Below are 17,458 nucleotides of genomic sequence, written 5' to 3' on the forward strand. Positions count from 1 at the left end.
TCTTGGACTGTGGGTCACACATGACTAAACCAACCCCGGAGATGAGTGACAGCGTGCATACAGTGTCTGTACAGTACGGCAACAATGTATGGCCAACAACTCGTTACTTTTTATGAGAAAATATAATGATCTCCTCCAGAGTAATCACTGGGAGTCTAGTAATGAGTGTGTGCTAGATAGAGATATATATAGAGAGAGAGGGAAAACGTGTGGATGTGTTGATTTGCAAGTGCGTTTGCAATCTGGATCCTGACACAGACAGATGCTCAGGCCTGCTCTCTTGTCACTCTCCATCCTGTTGGGGCACTTGATATCTTCATTTTCCTTCATCTCCACTGTTGAAATAATGGCCACAGGGTCATTATTGTGTACATGTACTGTAACTGTAACAAAGGCTGCTGTTATCATGATAGGGGTTCTTTAGGTTACTACGTGCAGTTTTTGGATAAAACCTAGCTGGTGTTTTTGTGCTTTGCATTTGCCAGCAGCATGAGTGAGACCTGGTGAGGAAGTGTGTAAAAAACAAACATGTTTACAGCAGCGACTGGACATCTAGTTTCTGTGTTTGCTGTTGCTGACAAGGAATCTGCCCTCTGTGCGCTGAACCATGAAATACAGCCTGGAGTTTGAAGACATGAATTTAGAAATAGTGAGTGGGCTTTTTTTTTCAGATGTTCAACATAGAAATAACATTTATTTCTCTCATTCAACTTGGATTTTCTATGAGGCCAACTAAAGGAGCAAAAGTCTATTCTGCATGACACCTATTCTGTGACTTTTTCACCTCACAGCTGAAAACGCAAATATATGGAATTGACAAGATTACAGAGTAGAGGCGAGTGCATATACCAACTCCATGCCTGCCCAATGACTAACATTATAAAGTAAGTTTGACAAACATATAAGATGTACTTTAGTATTGATAATGCAGCCTGCAGTAGTTCCTGATGCAGATACCAAGAGGCCATGTAGACAAGCTGTCTGGAGGCTGTTAAAGCCTTGGACCAGAATAGCTCTGATAATGTATCTGTCATGAATGTGTGTCATCAGGACCTGTTCCCCAGCACATTGTGGAAAATGAAATGGCCTGGTCTGCTTTATTTAAAGCTGTTACCATGACTGCATAACTTTAGGTGAAACATATACAACAACATGTGCTGTGCATCACATATGTTATTTAAATACAATACATCTCCAAAGGCTTGAGGGGGTGACATTTATACCGCCACAAGCGTAAATTGAATTTTTCAACACAACCTTAATGTCTAAATGTTGAGACTATCATGCCGTGACGGCTCCTTTTGATAAATGGAGAGAAGGCTCAGTGAAGTTTTGTTGAATTCTAAATTCGAGGTCTGTGAAATGTCATCTTTTTAACCGAGTTCACATGTCCAGGGAATAAAAAGTGGTCTGAAAGCCAGTTGATCATGTGAGAAACAGCACAGTAGGACTGAGCCCCTCTCACTCTTTCCTGCTGAAATGGGAGAGCCAGCTGCAAATACAGCACAAATGCTGCTTTCCCACATTTGCACATGCTCCCAGGAGATGAGTGCTGAAGTCTTTCTGAGGGAGAGACAGACAGAAACTCCCTCACAACGTTACAAAAAAAGGAAATGGATATGTCTTTGCGGTGGTAGCACTTAAGGAAATGTGTGATGTGGCTCATTTTCCCGTTATTGTTCTTGGACTAACAGCAGCAAAGATGTGCAAACTGTCTCATGAATTATTGCACACTCCTACAGACGGGAAAGTGATCCTATGCACTTGAGACAATAGACTACATCAAATGTAAGGTCGCTTTGACATTGCTTCCCTGTGGTACCCACTGAGAACCAGAGGAGAATCACATCAAAGCTTTAGGTTTTTAGGTCAACGGGTCAAAAGCGGCAAGGTCAAAGGTCACGGCGATAGCCATCAGTCCTCACCACACTGCTGCTCTCCAAAGAGCTAAATACTGGCATTTGCAGTTTATGCTGAACAAAGATGGCGTAAAAAAGCCATAAGCATGGGCTGTTTAGAAAAAGAACCTTTAAGTGAGTGTCTATGTGACTTTTTCCATCTGATGGGAATGTGATCCATTCCTTTTTAGTGCTCCATGTGATCCCGCTTTTCTATAAAGTAAACAGCAGCGCACTTTACTAATTGACTTTCTCTGTCCTCTCAGGACAATAGAGGCCGGTCCTTGACTTCTTTATGACTTCCCCTTTATGAGTCCTTGGTTGATTATGCCTTTAAGGAGCCCCTAATAAAGACTAAGCAAACAGAGCTTTCAGCAGAACGTATGGAAAACTCTGAGGCTGTTGTGAATGCCCCCCCCCCTATGGCAAAATGCCAGCCCTATAGCTTGAGACAAAGATGAAGAGGACATTCGCCAAAAAACATAGGCTAAATGAAAAGCTCATGAAAACCTTTCACTGGAGTGTTCCACTGAGGCAATGAAAAAGCTCTTAATTTAGCCATATAAGTTGAAATGATGGCTTTCGGTTCAAGTATTTTTCATTTTGCAACAATATCCTATATGTCAGATGCATATGTGGTGGAAAACAGAATGGAATGAATACATAATACAGCAGCTTGAACGGAAATCTGTGCTACTGCTCTGTTTTCAATCACTTCCCAGCTCGATTTGTACCTGTGCTGCACTGCACCCGGCAGTTTGCCTGTGAATGTATACATTTTGGTGGCACTGCAGTAGAAAGAGATTTGAAACTTTGATTCCAAAGCATCATATTTTTTGATCAGAAATATTCTAAAACTGCTCAGACTATTTTTCACACCAAGCCTTGGCAGCTGAGAGAACTCAACAACCACAGTGGGCCAGCAGAGGGTAATCTTAAACAAAAACCTAATTTCCTGCTTGGCGAGAGTGCAGGGATATTAATCAAGATGAAAGGACTGTAACAGGAAGTGAGGTCGGTGTTTGGCATGTAAGTCGATGAACTTCCTTTTTTGCTACAGAAAGCGAATAATACTGTCAGTTAAACGCTGCCTTTCCTTCTGCGAACCCTCTGACAGACACAACACCTCAGGGTGTGTACTGCGTTTCTTACATTCTGAAGGTTAACAGGGAAGGCCTGTCATGATCCACACACACACACACACACACACACACACACGATCAGCTGTTGGGAGTCCTTGAACATCTAACTTGCCAAAGCGGTGGCTGAGACAGTGGCTACCCTACCAAAGCACCCACCAAGTTTAGCCAGCAAAACAATGTGCCCATCTATTTACAACCCTTTCTCTATCTGCATGACACCCAGGTTTCTATCACCCACCCATCGGCACAATGCTGGACACATGCCTCCGCAGGCCGTTTCAATGGACGGAAATTGGGAATGCAAAAACAGACCAGTAGTGAAAGGACATGTGGCTCCATCAGCTTCCATGCAAACAATGGAGAATCTCCCAGTGTTTAGCTTCTGCTTCCTCTCCGAAACACAGCACTAACAATGAGGCGCTATTATGACTGTCTGCCGTTTCCAGCACCAGTCAGAGAGCGCATCTTCAAATTGTTTGGTGCTGAGCAGAATGAGCTAAAGTAAGAGAGGGTTTTCTCTAATATGATAAAAAGTTAAAATCCCACTGAAGGAGATAAAAAGTAATGGAAAACAGAGGGGAAAAGGAATCGGTCATGGAAGAATAACCATTGTGCTTCTCCACCGAATTTATTTGACAAGTACGAAACCTTTCAAATTCAACTTCAATTTTAATGTCCCCAAGGGAAGATTTGTCCTGCAGCCAGGTAAAAGACGGAACAAACTCTCAGATTTTAATATAAAACACAATAGATCAAATATAATGTATAAAACATATCTGCAAGGAAAGGTTCACCATATAGACAACAAAAAAGCCAGAGGAAGTAACAAAAACATTAAATAAAAGCAGTATAAGATGTGCATTTCGACTTGCCAAATGTCATTAGATAGAAAATTACTGGTTCTGTCTTTGTTTTGAGATTACAATGTTGTGACCATAAGCCCATGAGCAGACAATACATCCTGCTCCCTATCACCATTTACAGCACAGTGACTGTAAGAAATCAAAACAAAGCGGGCACACAGCACTGCACGCGTGACAAATACTACAACAACATTTTTGCTGTCAGTATATCAGCGGTTTACGAGGAAGTCGACCAAAAGAATGAAGATTAACTCTACGACTGCAGTGCATTCAACACGCAAACCAGCAGCACCACTCTCTCTGCGTATATTGTTCCCTGATGTGAGATCTAGAAATGTTCAGCCCGTAGCACAAGTGTTTGTTTACATCATAAGAAATAATACTCTCTCAGTCAAGGGGTCTCAGCGGCTTTGATAAGGATCATGGGTATTTATTACACCCAGCAGAGCCCTTTCAGTGAATTGTTTGATAGTAATGATGTACACAGACTAGAGAGGATTTTTGAATCTTAGTGCTTATGGTGCCAGTTTTTTTTTTCCCCGCATAATGACAAACAATGAAGACAAATCCAGTGACACAAAGATGAAGAGAGGGCTGTCAGACCGTAGTCCATGAAAATCTGTGTGTATTGACAGCACAGAGGACAGTTTAAATGTGGTTGGTTATACTATACAGTGAGCATCCCTTTAGAGCGACATTGCTTGTCCTGTAATTGCCCCGAGTCTGCGTCTCTGGTCACAGTCTCCGCTGGGGGTGACATCCCATCTCAAAGGCAGAGACAGGTGAGATATCTGCAGACCAATCACAGCCCAGTTAGTAAAACCTCCATCAGCTGGTCACAGCTCCATCTCTTACACTCCTTTCACTCCTCCTGGGGAGAAAAGCACTGGGCTGGAGCCAATTCAACACTACAGGGTTAGACACACACACACACACACACACACACACACACAGCGGAGCACAAGAGGAGACACAGAAAGACCTTGACCTGCTCATTCCCCTCCAAAGCTTCAATGCTAAAGCTCTGGCTCCAAACAAATACAGCCTTCAAAGGGAGAGACAGTTTAACCCTCTGGAACCAACACTTTGTTTCAGCCCTGGTCTGACAGATAATCCCTCACAAATCCTAAATCTCTGTGGGATTCACAGTTAGCCAAAGTGGCAGAAACATAGAGAGGCTTAGACAACATGCAAAAACTGGAATCAAACCTAGTATTAGTTTGAAAAGCTAATTTGGAAGAAAGCAAGCACTGGATAGGGTCAGTGCTGTCAAGGTTTAGGGTCGCACAAAATAAGTGATGATGTAGATGTGTGAGGTAGATGTAATTGTGAATGAACTGAATGAGCGCCATATTTTCAGGATCAGTTTCAGCTGAAAAGGAACGTGACACAGAAGAGCCGTTACACACACACACACACCTGCACATGAATATGCAAATACACAGACAATGCTGCTGACACACAGGGCCCATAACCAGGATTTTAGAACTACACTGGTCTGTTAGTTTAATGACTTCAGTGTAGCTCCATGCATTTCTACAGAACCCAGGTAATCAGGACAGCTGTTTCCGCCTTCAATTCTAAGGCTTGGTCAAATACTGAAAAGGATTCTAGATCAGTTGAATCAAGTGTGCAAGTTCCTCGCTATGACAAAGAACATTTCCTTATGGGTGCCTTAAGGCCTGGAGGACCAGAGGACTTCATTTCTAAGTCAATAACTCCCTAGAAAATAATGCCAATTCACAACACAAGTAGGCCCATTGCTGAATTAAGACAAAAAGTCCCAGTATTCAAAACAAGCTTCCAAAGCATAGATAAGGACTGGTTTTGTCTGTTCTGTTGACTAGCTGCCAAACCTACTTTTACTTTTGTTTTTATTGAAAGGTGCACCTGCAGTATCTGGTTTAATGTTCAGCTGTAAACCAAACTGCATGTGTCTGTATGTCCCCAGCATAAAACACAGAGGACATGACCTCTGACTCTACGGTGGCCTGCAGACACACCAATCAAAAGCCTCCCTCTATGTAAACAGCAGTCATTCAGTGGAGCCCTGTGGCTGGTAAGGCATATGATTCAGACACTTCTGAAGAAAAAGGTCACGATCAGTCCTGTGAAAACAAGAGGCCCCTCTCAGTCTGGCTCCTCGCAGGACTGCAACAGCCTATCCAGCTGGGCACTCTTCATTTACTGCCCCTGCCATCAATAGCCCATTACCCATTCATCACAGCAAAGAGCTAGGGCTTATGTGCTCTGGGCCTGGCTGATCCACCCACACTGACTGCTGCGGCAAGTCACTGGACAGGTGAGGTCAAAGTAGATTAATAATCAGTGTGTAAATCTTCTTCCCCGCAGCAAATCACACATGGGGTGAAAGCTCCTCAAGATCTCCTCTCCGCTCCCTGCTTATTGATCGGCAGCAACTTCATTCCCATAATTCACCGAGACAGCAGCCTCTCACACTTCTGCAAAGTGCGGCAGGGCTGAAAATGTTGAGGCGTCACACTGACATTTACCTGTGGCTCAGCTTCTTGCCTTATTTTAATAATGAATACATCAGTGCCCTTTACACAAGGTACCGACCTAATGACTGACAGTAGGCTTTCAACCAAATGATGGATGATGCAGAGCAGGTGACAGCTCCCTCTGTGCCATATACACAGTATAAACAACCATCTCTGCAAATCATTCAGTCTAGTTTTAGTCTAAAAAGCTATATTTTCTCCAGTTTGAAAGATGCGTGTGTCTATCCAGGTTTGTCTTACCTTATTTGAATAGGGCGGCTTGGCGAGGTTGATGCCATCTCTGATGAGTTTATCCCTGATCATGATCTTCAGCTTCAGCTTGGGGTAAATCACCAGCTCCCTCCTGTTGCCCAGCGTCAGGTTCCTCTGCGCGCCCATGTACCCACCGTTGCGCCCAACCCGCTCACTATTAGGCTCGGTCCAGGACTTGGATCCCCGCAGCTTGGACTCATACTGGTCCACCATGTGACTGGTGTAAACCTCGGCTGCGGGTGGCATGGGCTCCAGGGTGAAGTACAGTCCGCTGGCCGTCTCTTGGGCTTCCTCTTTCAGCCTCCTCACCGCGTCGTGAATCCTCTGTCTGTGATGAGGGATATAGACGCCGATGGCATCCAGGTCGGGGTCTCCTATTTGTTTGCAAACCTCCAGATCGTCATACCCATTATCCACAAAAGACTCGACATACTGGGAGAGCTGGAGGGTCTTCAGCCACTCGTAGACGATGACAGGTCCGTTGCTTGTCATTTTGGCTGTTGCCAGATCGGCTACAACTCGGAAGAAGACACTAAAGTGATGGTTACTTTTCCATTCGGCGTTTCAGACGCATTATAAAGTAACGATGTCTCCTCCCACCGAGTGTTAGAACAGTAAAGGTAACTGGATTAAATCATTTTTGGATTATCCATACCAAAGGTTTGGTCACCATCCCCAGCCTTATGAGACAGCGGCGTTTTCAGGCATAACAGAGCCGTGAGTGAATAAAGGCTGAGCCCGACACGGTCAGTAGGACTGTAACACCTGTCAATATTTACAAATGAAGATCACTTCAGTTTCACTTGACACTGCGTTCAAATTCCAAATGTCATTTCAACATCAATGTTCTCACCCACTGAGTTACCAGTCACTTCCAATAATCAGGCTTCCTGAAACAAATAAAAAAGCAGTTGCCTCAAACTATTGTCATTCAAATAGCTGCTCGACCAGATCTCGTCCGTTACGCACGGCAACTGCCGCGTGTTAAAACCCGCTTTCACGGCTTATTGTCCTTCTTTAAAGTCTCCTGTGTCGCCGAATGGAAGCACGTATGAGGGATAAATCCAAACAATGCCAAACGTGCTTCAAAATGACAAAAAAAAAAAAAAAAAAAGTCCGCTGCCGACGACTGACGGCAACCGCACAGTCCAGCGTGCAACCGCACACTCTACGCGCAGTCCGGTTCTTCTAGCCGGCACATCGCCACACTGGAACTGCAGCCAAGAGCCAACATGCTCACTGCCGCTCCTCTACCGTCCACGCCCCCCAAATCTCACTGTACCCATTTAAAAATAGTGATGCGAGTCCCTTTCTCTCCCTCCCAACTTGGCACGCCGCCTCGGGGGAACACACCGGGTCACCGGGTTCCCACCTACTTGGTCAAAGTTGGTTCGAAACGAAGGCGCGCGTTAAACCTGTCGGCCGGCTGTAATGAATATCCTGGCTGCTGGTTTGTGTCACATTATTATTCCCCCACGATGTGATTTCGTCCACAGCATCTCTCTCTCTCTCTCTCTCTCTCTCTCACTCACACACACACACACACACACTCACTCATTCAGCATTTCACCGGTTTGGTTTCTGAACACGCATGAGCTCCCTCTATGTGGCGACTGGGGAACTGAAGATTTCGCAGCACTGGAGCTGATGTAATAGGAGAAACTCAGGTACTCACTCCTACATCCATCCATGCCTCCCTCCACCCACCCATTATCTATATGCGCAGTTTCTTTTTGACTTCACAACACCGAAGAGCAAGTGGAGTCCAACTGCGTGTATCAGATTGCACCAATGGATGCCATCATCACAAGTATGAGATGGGAGACAGAGAGTGAAAGAGGCACAGAGAGCTCAGGGAGTAACACTGCTTGAATAAGACCTGTCTGCTCTGTCCAAATGGATGCCAAGCCGGCCGGTGCTGATGCATGCTTTATCAAATGTGAGCTGACAGCTTGTTAGGGGTCAGTTTGATACAATCACTATCTCAGCTCTAGGCTGGAAGTGATTTGCCTCAGCCCATTATGACATGCGACAGGGCTGGAGAACAAACAGTCGGGCAGGAGTGGGGAAGCATATCAAATAGACTCTTTTTGGAAAGGCGGCATGAGAGATATGCCAAAAATGCATGTCAGGATGTCAGAGGAAGAGCTGTGTGCTAGTGTGGATCTTTCATCATGCTCCCAGTCCAACCAGGCTTGAGTTAGTTGACATTGCCTGTGATTTACCTGCCTGCGGCCATCATTATAATTACTCAGAAACGCTCTATCGTCCATCATCCTGTGCAAACAAAAGTATGAAGTGGTTTGAATGACAGGAGGAATAGGGGTCAAGCATGTGCAGAGTTTGCAGTTTTTATTAGAATCTTTAATTAATGCAGCTAATTTACAGACAAATAAACCAAAAGGTATCCACGTTTATACAGTAGAAGTTCATGTTTGTTGGTACATAACACCTAAAGGAAATAATAAAATAACAACATAAAAATAAATCTTGTCAATACCCTGCTATGTTGGTAAGAAGATCTCAGATTAGGTCAAATGTCTGCCAGGGACAACTGTTTAAAAAACAGTGGTATTACCCTTTAACAATCAATCTGAACACAAACCTTACAGTTTTTGTTTCCCCCCAGCTCTTGTATATAGGATCAAACCTCACCATTAATCTGGGCAAAGAGATGTCATTAGATCGGTTACAGGAGCAGGGGATTATGGGAGTAGAGTGACAGATGGAACAAGGAGACTGGTGCTCTTTACGGTGGGTGGACGCAGAGAGCGTACTGGCAGTGCCAGGATTGCTGAGTTTCCACTCCGCTGCCCTGGGCCATGGAGAGCGACCAGCGGGCACCGAGAGAGGCAAGGGTGGCAACCCAACACAAGTGTCTCGCTGGCTCTATGTAAACACACAGGACTGTTTGTTTGGAAGGCAACCGTCTGCATCACGTCTTTCCTGAAAAATATGATTCATAGTTACTGCACTGCAGGTGTGCCTATACTTTGACTACTGCAAAAATGGACACTTTTCATACTGGTTTGCCATTTCTGTATCAGGAATACATTATAGTAGAAAATAGGTCAGTGAAGTAGTTCCCAACCTGTTTAGCTCGTAAAAGAAACCTTGTCACTGGTTGCAGATGTCTACCAGTTGTGATTACTTGAGTAATTTTGAAGAAAAGTAAAATCATCCAGCATAAACATAACTTTGTGAGGAAGAAATATGTTTTTTGGCTTTGCTTTCCTATTAATCATCTTGCCATTTGTCTTACAACCCCTTAAGAGGTTCCCGACCTCAACGCTAGAAACTGCTGGTTTAGCGAATACACTGTCAGAAAAAAGCCCACCAACTCTTTTGAGTACCCAAAGTGATTTCTTCCAGTCACTTTTTTGTGCGACCAACATTCCAAAACCCCAAAATATTCAACTATGTAAAATAAGTGTCAGGAAAGCCCTAAAATGTTATATTTGGAAGCTTGAACCAGTTTTGGTTTGGTATTTTGTCCATATAAATGACATAAATTGTCTTTGGCAGGTGTTGTTGTCTGATAATTTTATAATTCATTATTTGACTATTTGTTTAATACTAAAATATTGTAGTAGCGTATGGCCTTCATACATGATAATAGGATGCATTTTCAATTTAGTAGAACACCTTAATTTCAGTGCACCATCACATGTGTTGATGCTGCATAAGAGTCAGCACTGTATCACTGCTTTGTAGAGACACAAAAAGGCAGTGGGAAGAGCAATGGATCTGTTGCTTGAAATGTGCATGGACTGACTGGAGCAGTGTTGCCCTGGAGCCTGAGGACTGCTGCCACATCAATAACACCTCAATAACCACTCCTTAATAAAAATCTGAAATGCAGCCCAGAGCATTAGTGCTGGTAAATATGAATATGTGGCAGTGAGAGAGCACATTAGCATTGAATCCTGTTAATATGTATAGGTTGCTTGGACTGTGTTGATTAAGAGTGTGACCGCAGCATGCTGAGGGAAGAAAAGCTCCAGCAGACACAGCTGGAAGGTGAGCGGAGATAGACACAGGCAGACAGACAATAGCAGCTCTGCTGACAGCCAGGCTTTCTCTATGCTAATAGTTCATGCTGTGTGTTTCTGTTTCTCATAGAAAAGGCAAGACTTGGCTATTAGACTGTGGGGATTTTTGTTGGGTGAAATTTTAGGGTCTCTTTGGCTTCAGACATCTAGGTTGCACCTTTCAAGACCTCAATTTCAAAATCCTTTGAAGCAGAGAATGGCTTCTGCCCACCTAGATGCAGAAGCACCATGAAGGTCATGGATCTTGGTTTCTAGGTCGAGGCTTTCGCGGGTGGCTATCTGTCAGCCCCTGATAGATATGTAGACTCTTCTGCCAGCGCACAGCCAAGGTGGATATAGAAAACACAAATCACTGTTCATGCTTTGAATTGAATGTGGTCTTGCGAGCACATCAGCCATTTCTGGCGACCAGATTTATTATTCTTTTTTTTTTTATTGCCAAAGTACTATTACATACAAATTTGTGATATAAAAATGAAAATGCTGTGTGCAAAACTGTAAATAGCAACCATTTTTAATTTCAGAGTGTGCAGATGTATTATTGGTTTTGCTTTGTCAATCTTCAAATATTTTTTTTCTCCCTCTGTTTCTGTTACAAATTTAGAGGTTGGCAGGAGATGATTCTTCAGGAACAGCCAAGACAAGAGGAAACAATCCGGGAGTGAGCTGATGATTGCCTGTGATTACAGCATATCATGTTTGGCATCATCAAGAACAGTAGGTAGTTTTCCGATGTTCCTGGATAACACAAGGGACTCATGATGGGAAATAATTCTCAGAATTGTACATGAAAACTCAAGAACAAATAGGGGAGCAGGAGACAGACATAAACTTTGGGGGCAATTATGATGTGTAGGTTTGTGGTCAAACTGACTAAAATCAGCACTAAGTCCACATTGTTTATTGTCTTGGGGTGCAATTATGGGCATAAACTGAGCATCTTATTTTTGCAGGCTTAAAAATGAAGCAGCTCTCCCTGGAGGGTGGTGGTCCGGAGCATCTAGTGGATTCTTTTTCAGCCCTCTGGCATCTTCAATGGAGAAAAGGAAAGAGCCTGATCTCTCTTTATGCGCTTTTAATTACAAGCGTCTGGCTGGGCTGCAGCCTCCAGAGACTAGAGGTGAAGCGAGCACGTCAGGACCAGCTGCCACTCCGCTGGCAGCTCAATATCAACCTAAAGATCCCCAAACCCGTGGAGAGGAGGAGGGCAGCAGCGTGGGGTTAATGCAAGGATCGCATGTCTAAGCATATCAACCACAGACACCTGCCAATCACCAGACAGAATCTGTCAGTGAAGGCAACAGGTCAGTTGTCTATGTTAGCATTCCCACAGGAGCAATAAAAGTGATGCCATCAATCAAGATACTAGTTTGAGTTGCAGTTGGAGCAAACTTCTCATCTGGCCTGGTTCAATAAGAGCTGTGGGTGGTGATGGACGGATCTCTGATCAGACAGCAGTGGTGATTACCTTCAGTGGAACACACAGGCCGATGCAGCACACACACTTCAATTTCAAATCAACCCTTACTCCTGCAACTTGGACTGCACTGCATTTTCAGCTCCAGAACAGGAGTGGAAGGAGCCTTCTGGACATGAATATTTGAAACTGGAAAAAAAAAAAGCTGCAGAACAGTGATACAAACCTTTGTCTTTCGTGTTGATTCTGCACAGAACAGAAAGTCTTTGGCATCCTGTTTTATCCCCTCACAACCTGATTATAAACTGGCAGTATACATAGCTGGAAGCCCTTCCCAAGGAACAAAACAGGAGGCACATAAAAGAGATGAAGTTTGTGCAGTTTGTGCACAGGCCCACTACAATAAAGATATTGCTAATTAAAATCACTCGAGGTACAAACCAGCAGTTAAAATTAATTGTATTTATTGTGCCGAGATTTAAAAGCTCACATGCAAGCTAATGAGCTGAAAACATTTAGGCAAACAGAGAGAATGCCTTTATAACAGCCAATAAATTCATTTTCTTTAAATGGGTCAGACTGTCTTCAAATATTATGTGCTTCCACTGAGCTTGTTTGTGTTAAAACACACAAGTCGCAGCAAAACAGAAAAATACCAAAATCCCACAAACCGAGTATCCTAAGAAACCAAACTGCTGCTTTGTAGTCTTAAGCTGTTATCACGGAGACCCAGGCTTTACCAAAGAGAGAATTATCAGGCTATATGACTCCTGTTATTGCCTTTGGCAGTACTTTAATAAGACCCAGCTAACCTGTGACCTGAGTTTGCAGCGGCAGAGGCAGTTGTAGGAAAGATTTGGTGGCTCAAAGGGCATCAACTTGCCCACAGGAACTGCCACTTAATTCCCAGTCAGCTGCACTGATATGCCATCACGGCAAACCGGAGTCCATGTAATTAGTATGGATGGCCATGCACCGACCAAGCACGGCAGCATAAGTGGATTATGTATATATGCAAATTTTTTACACATGGCCACTGGCAATTTGAGACATGCAACTGTGAGTAGTGATATAATGCATAAATGTGTGGCATCTCTTTCTTTCACATTTGGGTACTTGGCTGCTGAAACTTGGCAAGCATTTTTACACAGACAGAGTCAAATACAGTGGTTTATGGTTATGACTAATTAAAAATACAGTGCTAACATGCACTGCAATATTTGCCCTCATACACCAACATTATTCTGATATTCACCCCCCCCCGTACACAATCACACACACAGCCTCCAGATATCCCTTACACACCTGTGGATTTAAGGTTTGACTAAAAAGAGCTGTAAATTAGTAAATCTGTCGGTCAGTCTGCCAAACTGATGAAATATGAATCTCTCCTCTCCTCTCCTCTCCTCTCCTCTCCTCTCCTCTCCTCTCCTCTCCTGCCTTTAATTACAGATATAAGGACAATATTGAGAGGTCAGGGTCTGTCTAGAGTCATGCTTGAGAACCTCTGACAGGAGATATTGACTGAAGGCAATCCCAGCCAGCCACATCGTCTCGTGATCTACAACTAACCTCGGAGCACAATGGCACCCAGAGGTATACGCTTTAACTGCCAAAGCAGGCGGCTTGCTGAGAGACGACTGCTGAACCGAACATTCAGAAGATCTCTTGAAGATCGTTTCATTGCTGTGGACAGAGGAACTGAACCAGACGTGTAATCAAATCCTGTGAGACAATAAAAGGCAAGGCGATAGAGGGAGATGGCAAAACGCATCCCATCGAGAAAAAGATGTGAACTGATTTCAATGTGACAGTGTGTGTGTGTGTGTGTGTGTGTGTAGCTCTATGCATTTAAGGGAAGGTTTCCATCTGATGATAAATGAACCGTCATGTGACTTCTGAGAATGTTTTATAACAATCCCCTCAGCAAAGCAGCGGTGCAGAAAGCCCAATTAATAAAGATAAGCTCTCTCTTTTTTTTTTTACAGACCTCATTTTCCTTCTTAATTAAAACAAGGTGATTGAAAATGAACGAATCATTATGCAGATTTGTGGAGCTGTGTTTTTTGTTCCTAAAAATGAGATATCCATGAAATGACCGACAAACTTCCCAGTGATGATAGATGGCACAAAATGACAACTAATGTTTCTTTATGAAGGATTGTAGGTAACTTTACCTCTTGGCTGACAGACAAAGAGCAGAGCAGAATCACTCCAACATACTGACTATACTGGAGACAATGGATGATTGTTTTATTTTTTCCAGAACTATGTGAAATGTTTTCTTATAACTTCAATTAATAAGAGAAATATTAAGTTAATACAGTATTTCTGCTGTTGGTGTTTGGAGTTGAGAGGAGACGCAGCAAGTAAAGTAGAGGATTTGTAACTGAGCTGCAGGTCCACAGATACCCAGTGTGTGTACCTCAGGAGGACTGAAGACAAAAGAGCAATTAGACAGAGCAGCCACAGAGCCTCACAGCAATAAATCTAGTCTCAAATGGATGGAAGATGATGGCTGCAAGCCCAGGTTTGTTAACATGTTATATTAATGAATAGGGCTCTGAGCATTTGACCTATCGAGACAGTCCTTAGAGTCTGTATGAATAATGGTATGATGTATTAGACAAGACATGGGAAATTCAGAATGTGCATATTTGAAATAATTTTATGAAATCACTCCCATCTTGGAATTTATAAGCCTTACTTTATGGCACAGGTCCATGACATAGGCTATGAAAAGCAAAGAGGTGAAGTAAATGGGTTATCGAACACAGAGTTCAATGGCTGTATTCATCTCCGCAGTGCCAGAGAGGAGACAGATTAAAGGTCAATTTTTCATTAGGGGTCATTATGGGTGATAATGACGTCTGTGGAGGAGGATTCCATCATAACCTGAATGATTTCCCAACAAGTGCATGACACATCAATCAGACTCCATGTCTGACTATGAGCTTGGCCTCAGGAAGATTACCTCATCTGTTATGGTATGCTGCTATTTTACTTCATATTAAAAGAAAAATACACAAATGCTCAAGAAAGAAATATGAGGTCATTTCAAAGGGAAACAATCACTTGTATGAGATTACCAGACATGAAGAGTCCCTCTGCCAATGTCAAGTTCAGAGTACTTTCCCATATAATCACTGTCAATAGCATAGACTGTGGCTTTGCATTGTTGTCGTATTTTCAAAAAAGGAGGCAATACTCTTTACAACCTTGGATCTATTGTTTTCATACGACCCTTCTTATCTTAAATTCAGTCCATTTTCCCCAGCGTTGCTCATGGGTCTCTGCTTTAGTCCCTAAACACTGAGAGCATATTATTTATGATCTCATATTTACTCCACAATGTCCAGCCACCGTCTCAGAGGGTGACATTCTAACCAGCTCCTTGTGATGGTCTTAGGGATAGATGTCCTTCTTTTGAATTATCTCTCTTGGAACAATCCCAGGTATACAATCTGTGGGTCCCTGGGAATCTTGTAGCGTAAAATCTCAAGAATTTGAATAGCCTGCCCCAGAATGTTTGTATTTTTATACATGGCCAGAAAGTATGTGAGTGACTTTCATCTGCTCACTCTGTTTCTAGCACTGCTGCTGTTTGCCCAATTCTTTATTTCGTATGATTAAAAGAATATTAAATTCTTCCAACTGAATTCCCTCCATCTTTTACAGCTAGTCTACAAATGGAATGCCAATTGTTCTTTGTTCCCATTTTGTAAGTTAAATTCTGTGCATTTTGGGTGCATCACTTTTATAACCATACAAATACTATATATATATATTCCTCAGTATAGACAGATAGATAGATATTCAACACGTATGCTTTGTGTGAGGCCACAGTGTGTGGTGCTGTCGCTTTTGTTCACCCTGACCTGATTGATTGCCCCTACTGACCCCATATCTGTAGGCACAGCTGCATTTCCACCAAACCTGTCATATTCTGTAATGACCAACACAGAGGACATTATTGGCAAATGACCTCTATGCTTGAGATTTCTCAATATATTGACATAAAGTCTCTCACCAATATCTCCTCCACTGCTTTTGTAAAAACTGCAAATGAAAGACTTCACTGATGTTATCCATTATACATTCGATGACCTGAAAAGTTTATTTTCTCAAATAATTCAGCGTAAGACTTCACTGAAATTGTAGATGAGCTATTTTGAAGAAAAGTTCTGAGCCCGTTGAAGAAAGTTTGCTTTAAGCTCCAGAGGAAGAAGAAAATATTGAATTTATAGGAATTTATAGGAACTGCATCCAAGAGCTGGATTTCAAATAAAGCTAAAACCGTCCGTATAAAGCTCACAGAAGGCAGTGTGAGATGTTATGACTGCGCTTGAGGGATTTTGGTTAGATATAAGCAAAATTAACTGGTGAGCATTATGGTGAGCATAGTGGGGATCAGTGTGCTATTTTTTAGTAGGTACAACAGAATAATTTAGCCTGAGGAAGTCTAAAACTTGCTTTGTCTTTTAAAGATACCATAACAACTTCTGCTACAATCTCCTTATCTCTACAGAACCTGTTGCCAACTCCCCTCTGCTCTCAAACGATAATGTATGAGCCTGATGACTAAAGTGTTTTATAGTCAATTTTCTGCTCAAGTAAGCTCCTTCAACCATGCTACATAGTTATCCAAAGAAAGGGCTCTACTACATTTGATGTAGTGCACAGAGCCCCTGGGACCTGAAAGTCTCACCTTACAGCATGCACACATGCATGCACACACACCCACACATCGTATCTTTTTTATACTGGTCCGTCGGGGTCTGGTTTTGGTGTAAAGTCTGACAGACGCTGTTTGATCTCAGTAAGACACCGTTCTCTGGTGGATTTCAGAAGCTTGTTTGGACAGATCAGAAGCTGAATCTGAGGTGCTTCATTTTATAGAGAGGAAGACACTTTGGTGTCTACAGAATGCTCTCGTCATTTAACAGGTAAGCTGCTCAACAAGCCAGTTTTGTATAACACCAAAGTCATTTGCTCCAGTGCACTCCACACTATTGTAGCGAAGGCTGTGGGCTACAGTCAGGTTTGGCAATAACAGCGTCTGGTCCCTACATGAATCCACACAGAATCCTGAACACTCAGTGGGGAACAACAAAATCCCCCACAGGCATCACAGCAAAACTAAACAGACACTGACAGATCGCTGGCATATCACCGAGGTATGAAATACATAATTTTAAAAGACAGGCCACGGAAAGATACCAAACCCAGTAAAGCTGTTTGTGAAGAAGCAGGCCAGAGGAGGCTCATGGGTAAAAAAAAGCAGCAAAGTGAGCATCAGAGTATGGTTGAGG

The 17,458-nt window shown here is 43.0% G+C and overlaps 1 protein-coding gene across 1 annotated transcript in view; it reads right to left on the reverse strand.

The window, feature by feature from the left end:
* Window positions 1-7,254, reverse strand: part of sash1a (SAM and SH3 domain containing 1a) — a 157,604-nt gene extending 150,350 nt beyond the window's left edge. The window contains exon 1 of the mRNA XM_070849165.1: window positions 6,666-7,254. Within this exon, the coding sequence (XP_070705266.1) occupies window positions 6,666-7,169 (504 nt within the window). The 5' untranslated portion in view covers window positions 7,170-7,254. The remainder of the gene's footprint in view (window positions 1-6,665) is intronic.
* Window positions 7,255-17,458: the final 10,204 nt, after the last annotated feature.

The sequence above is a fragment of the Pempheris klunzingeri genome, chromosome 18 (genome assembly GCF_042242105.1).
Source record: "Pempheris klunzingeri isolate RE-2024b chromosome 18, fPemKlu1.hap1, whole genome shotgun sequence".
Classification (NCBI taxonomy): Eukaryota; Metazoa; Chordata; class Actinopteri; order Acropomatiformes; family Pempheridae; genus Pempheris; species Pempheris klunzingeri.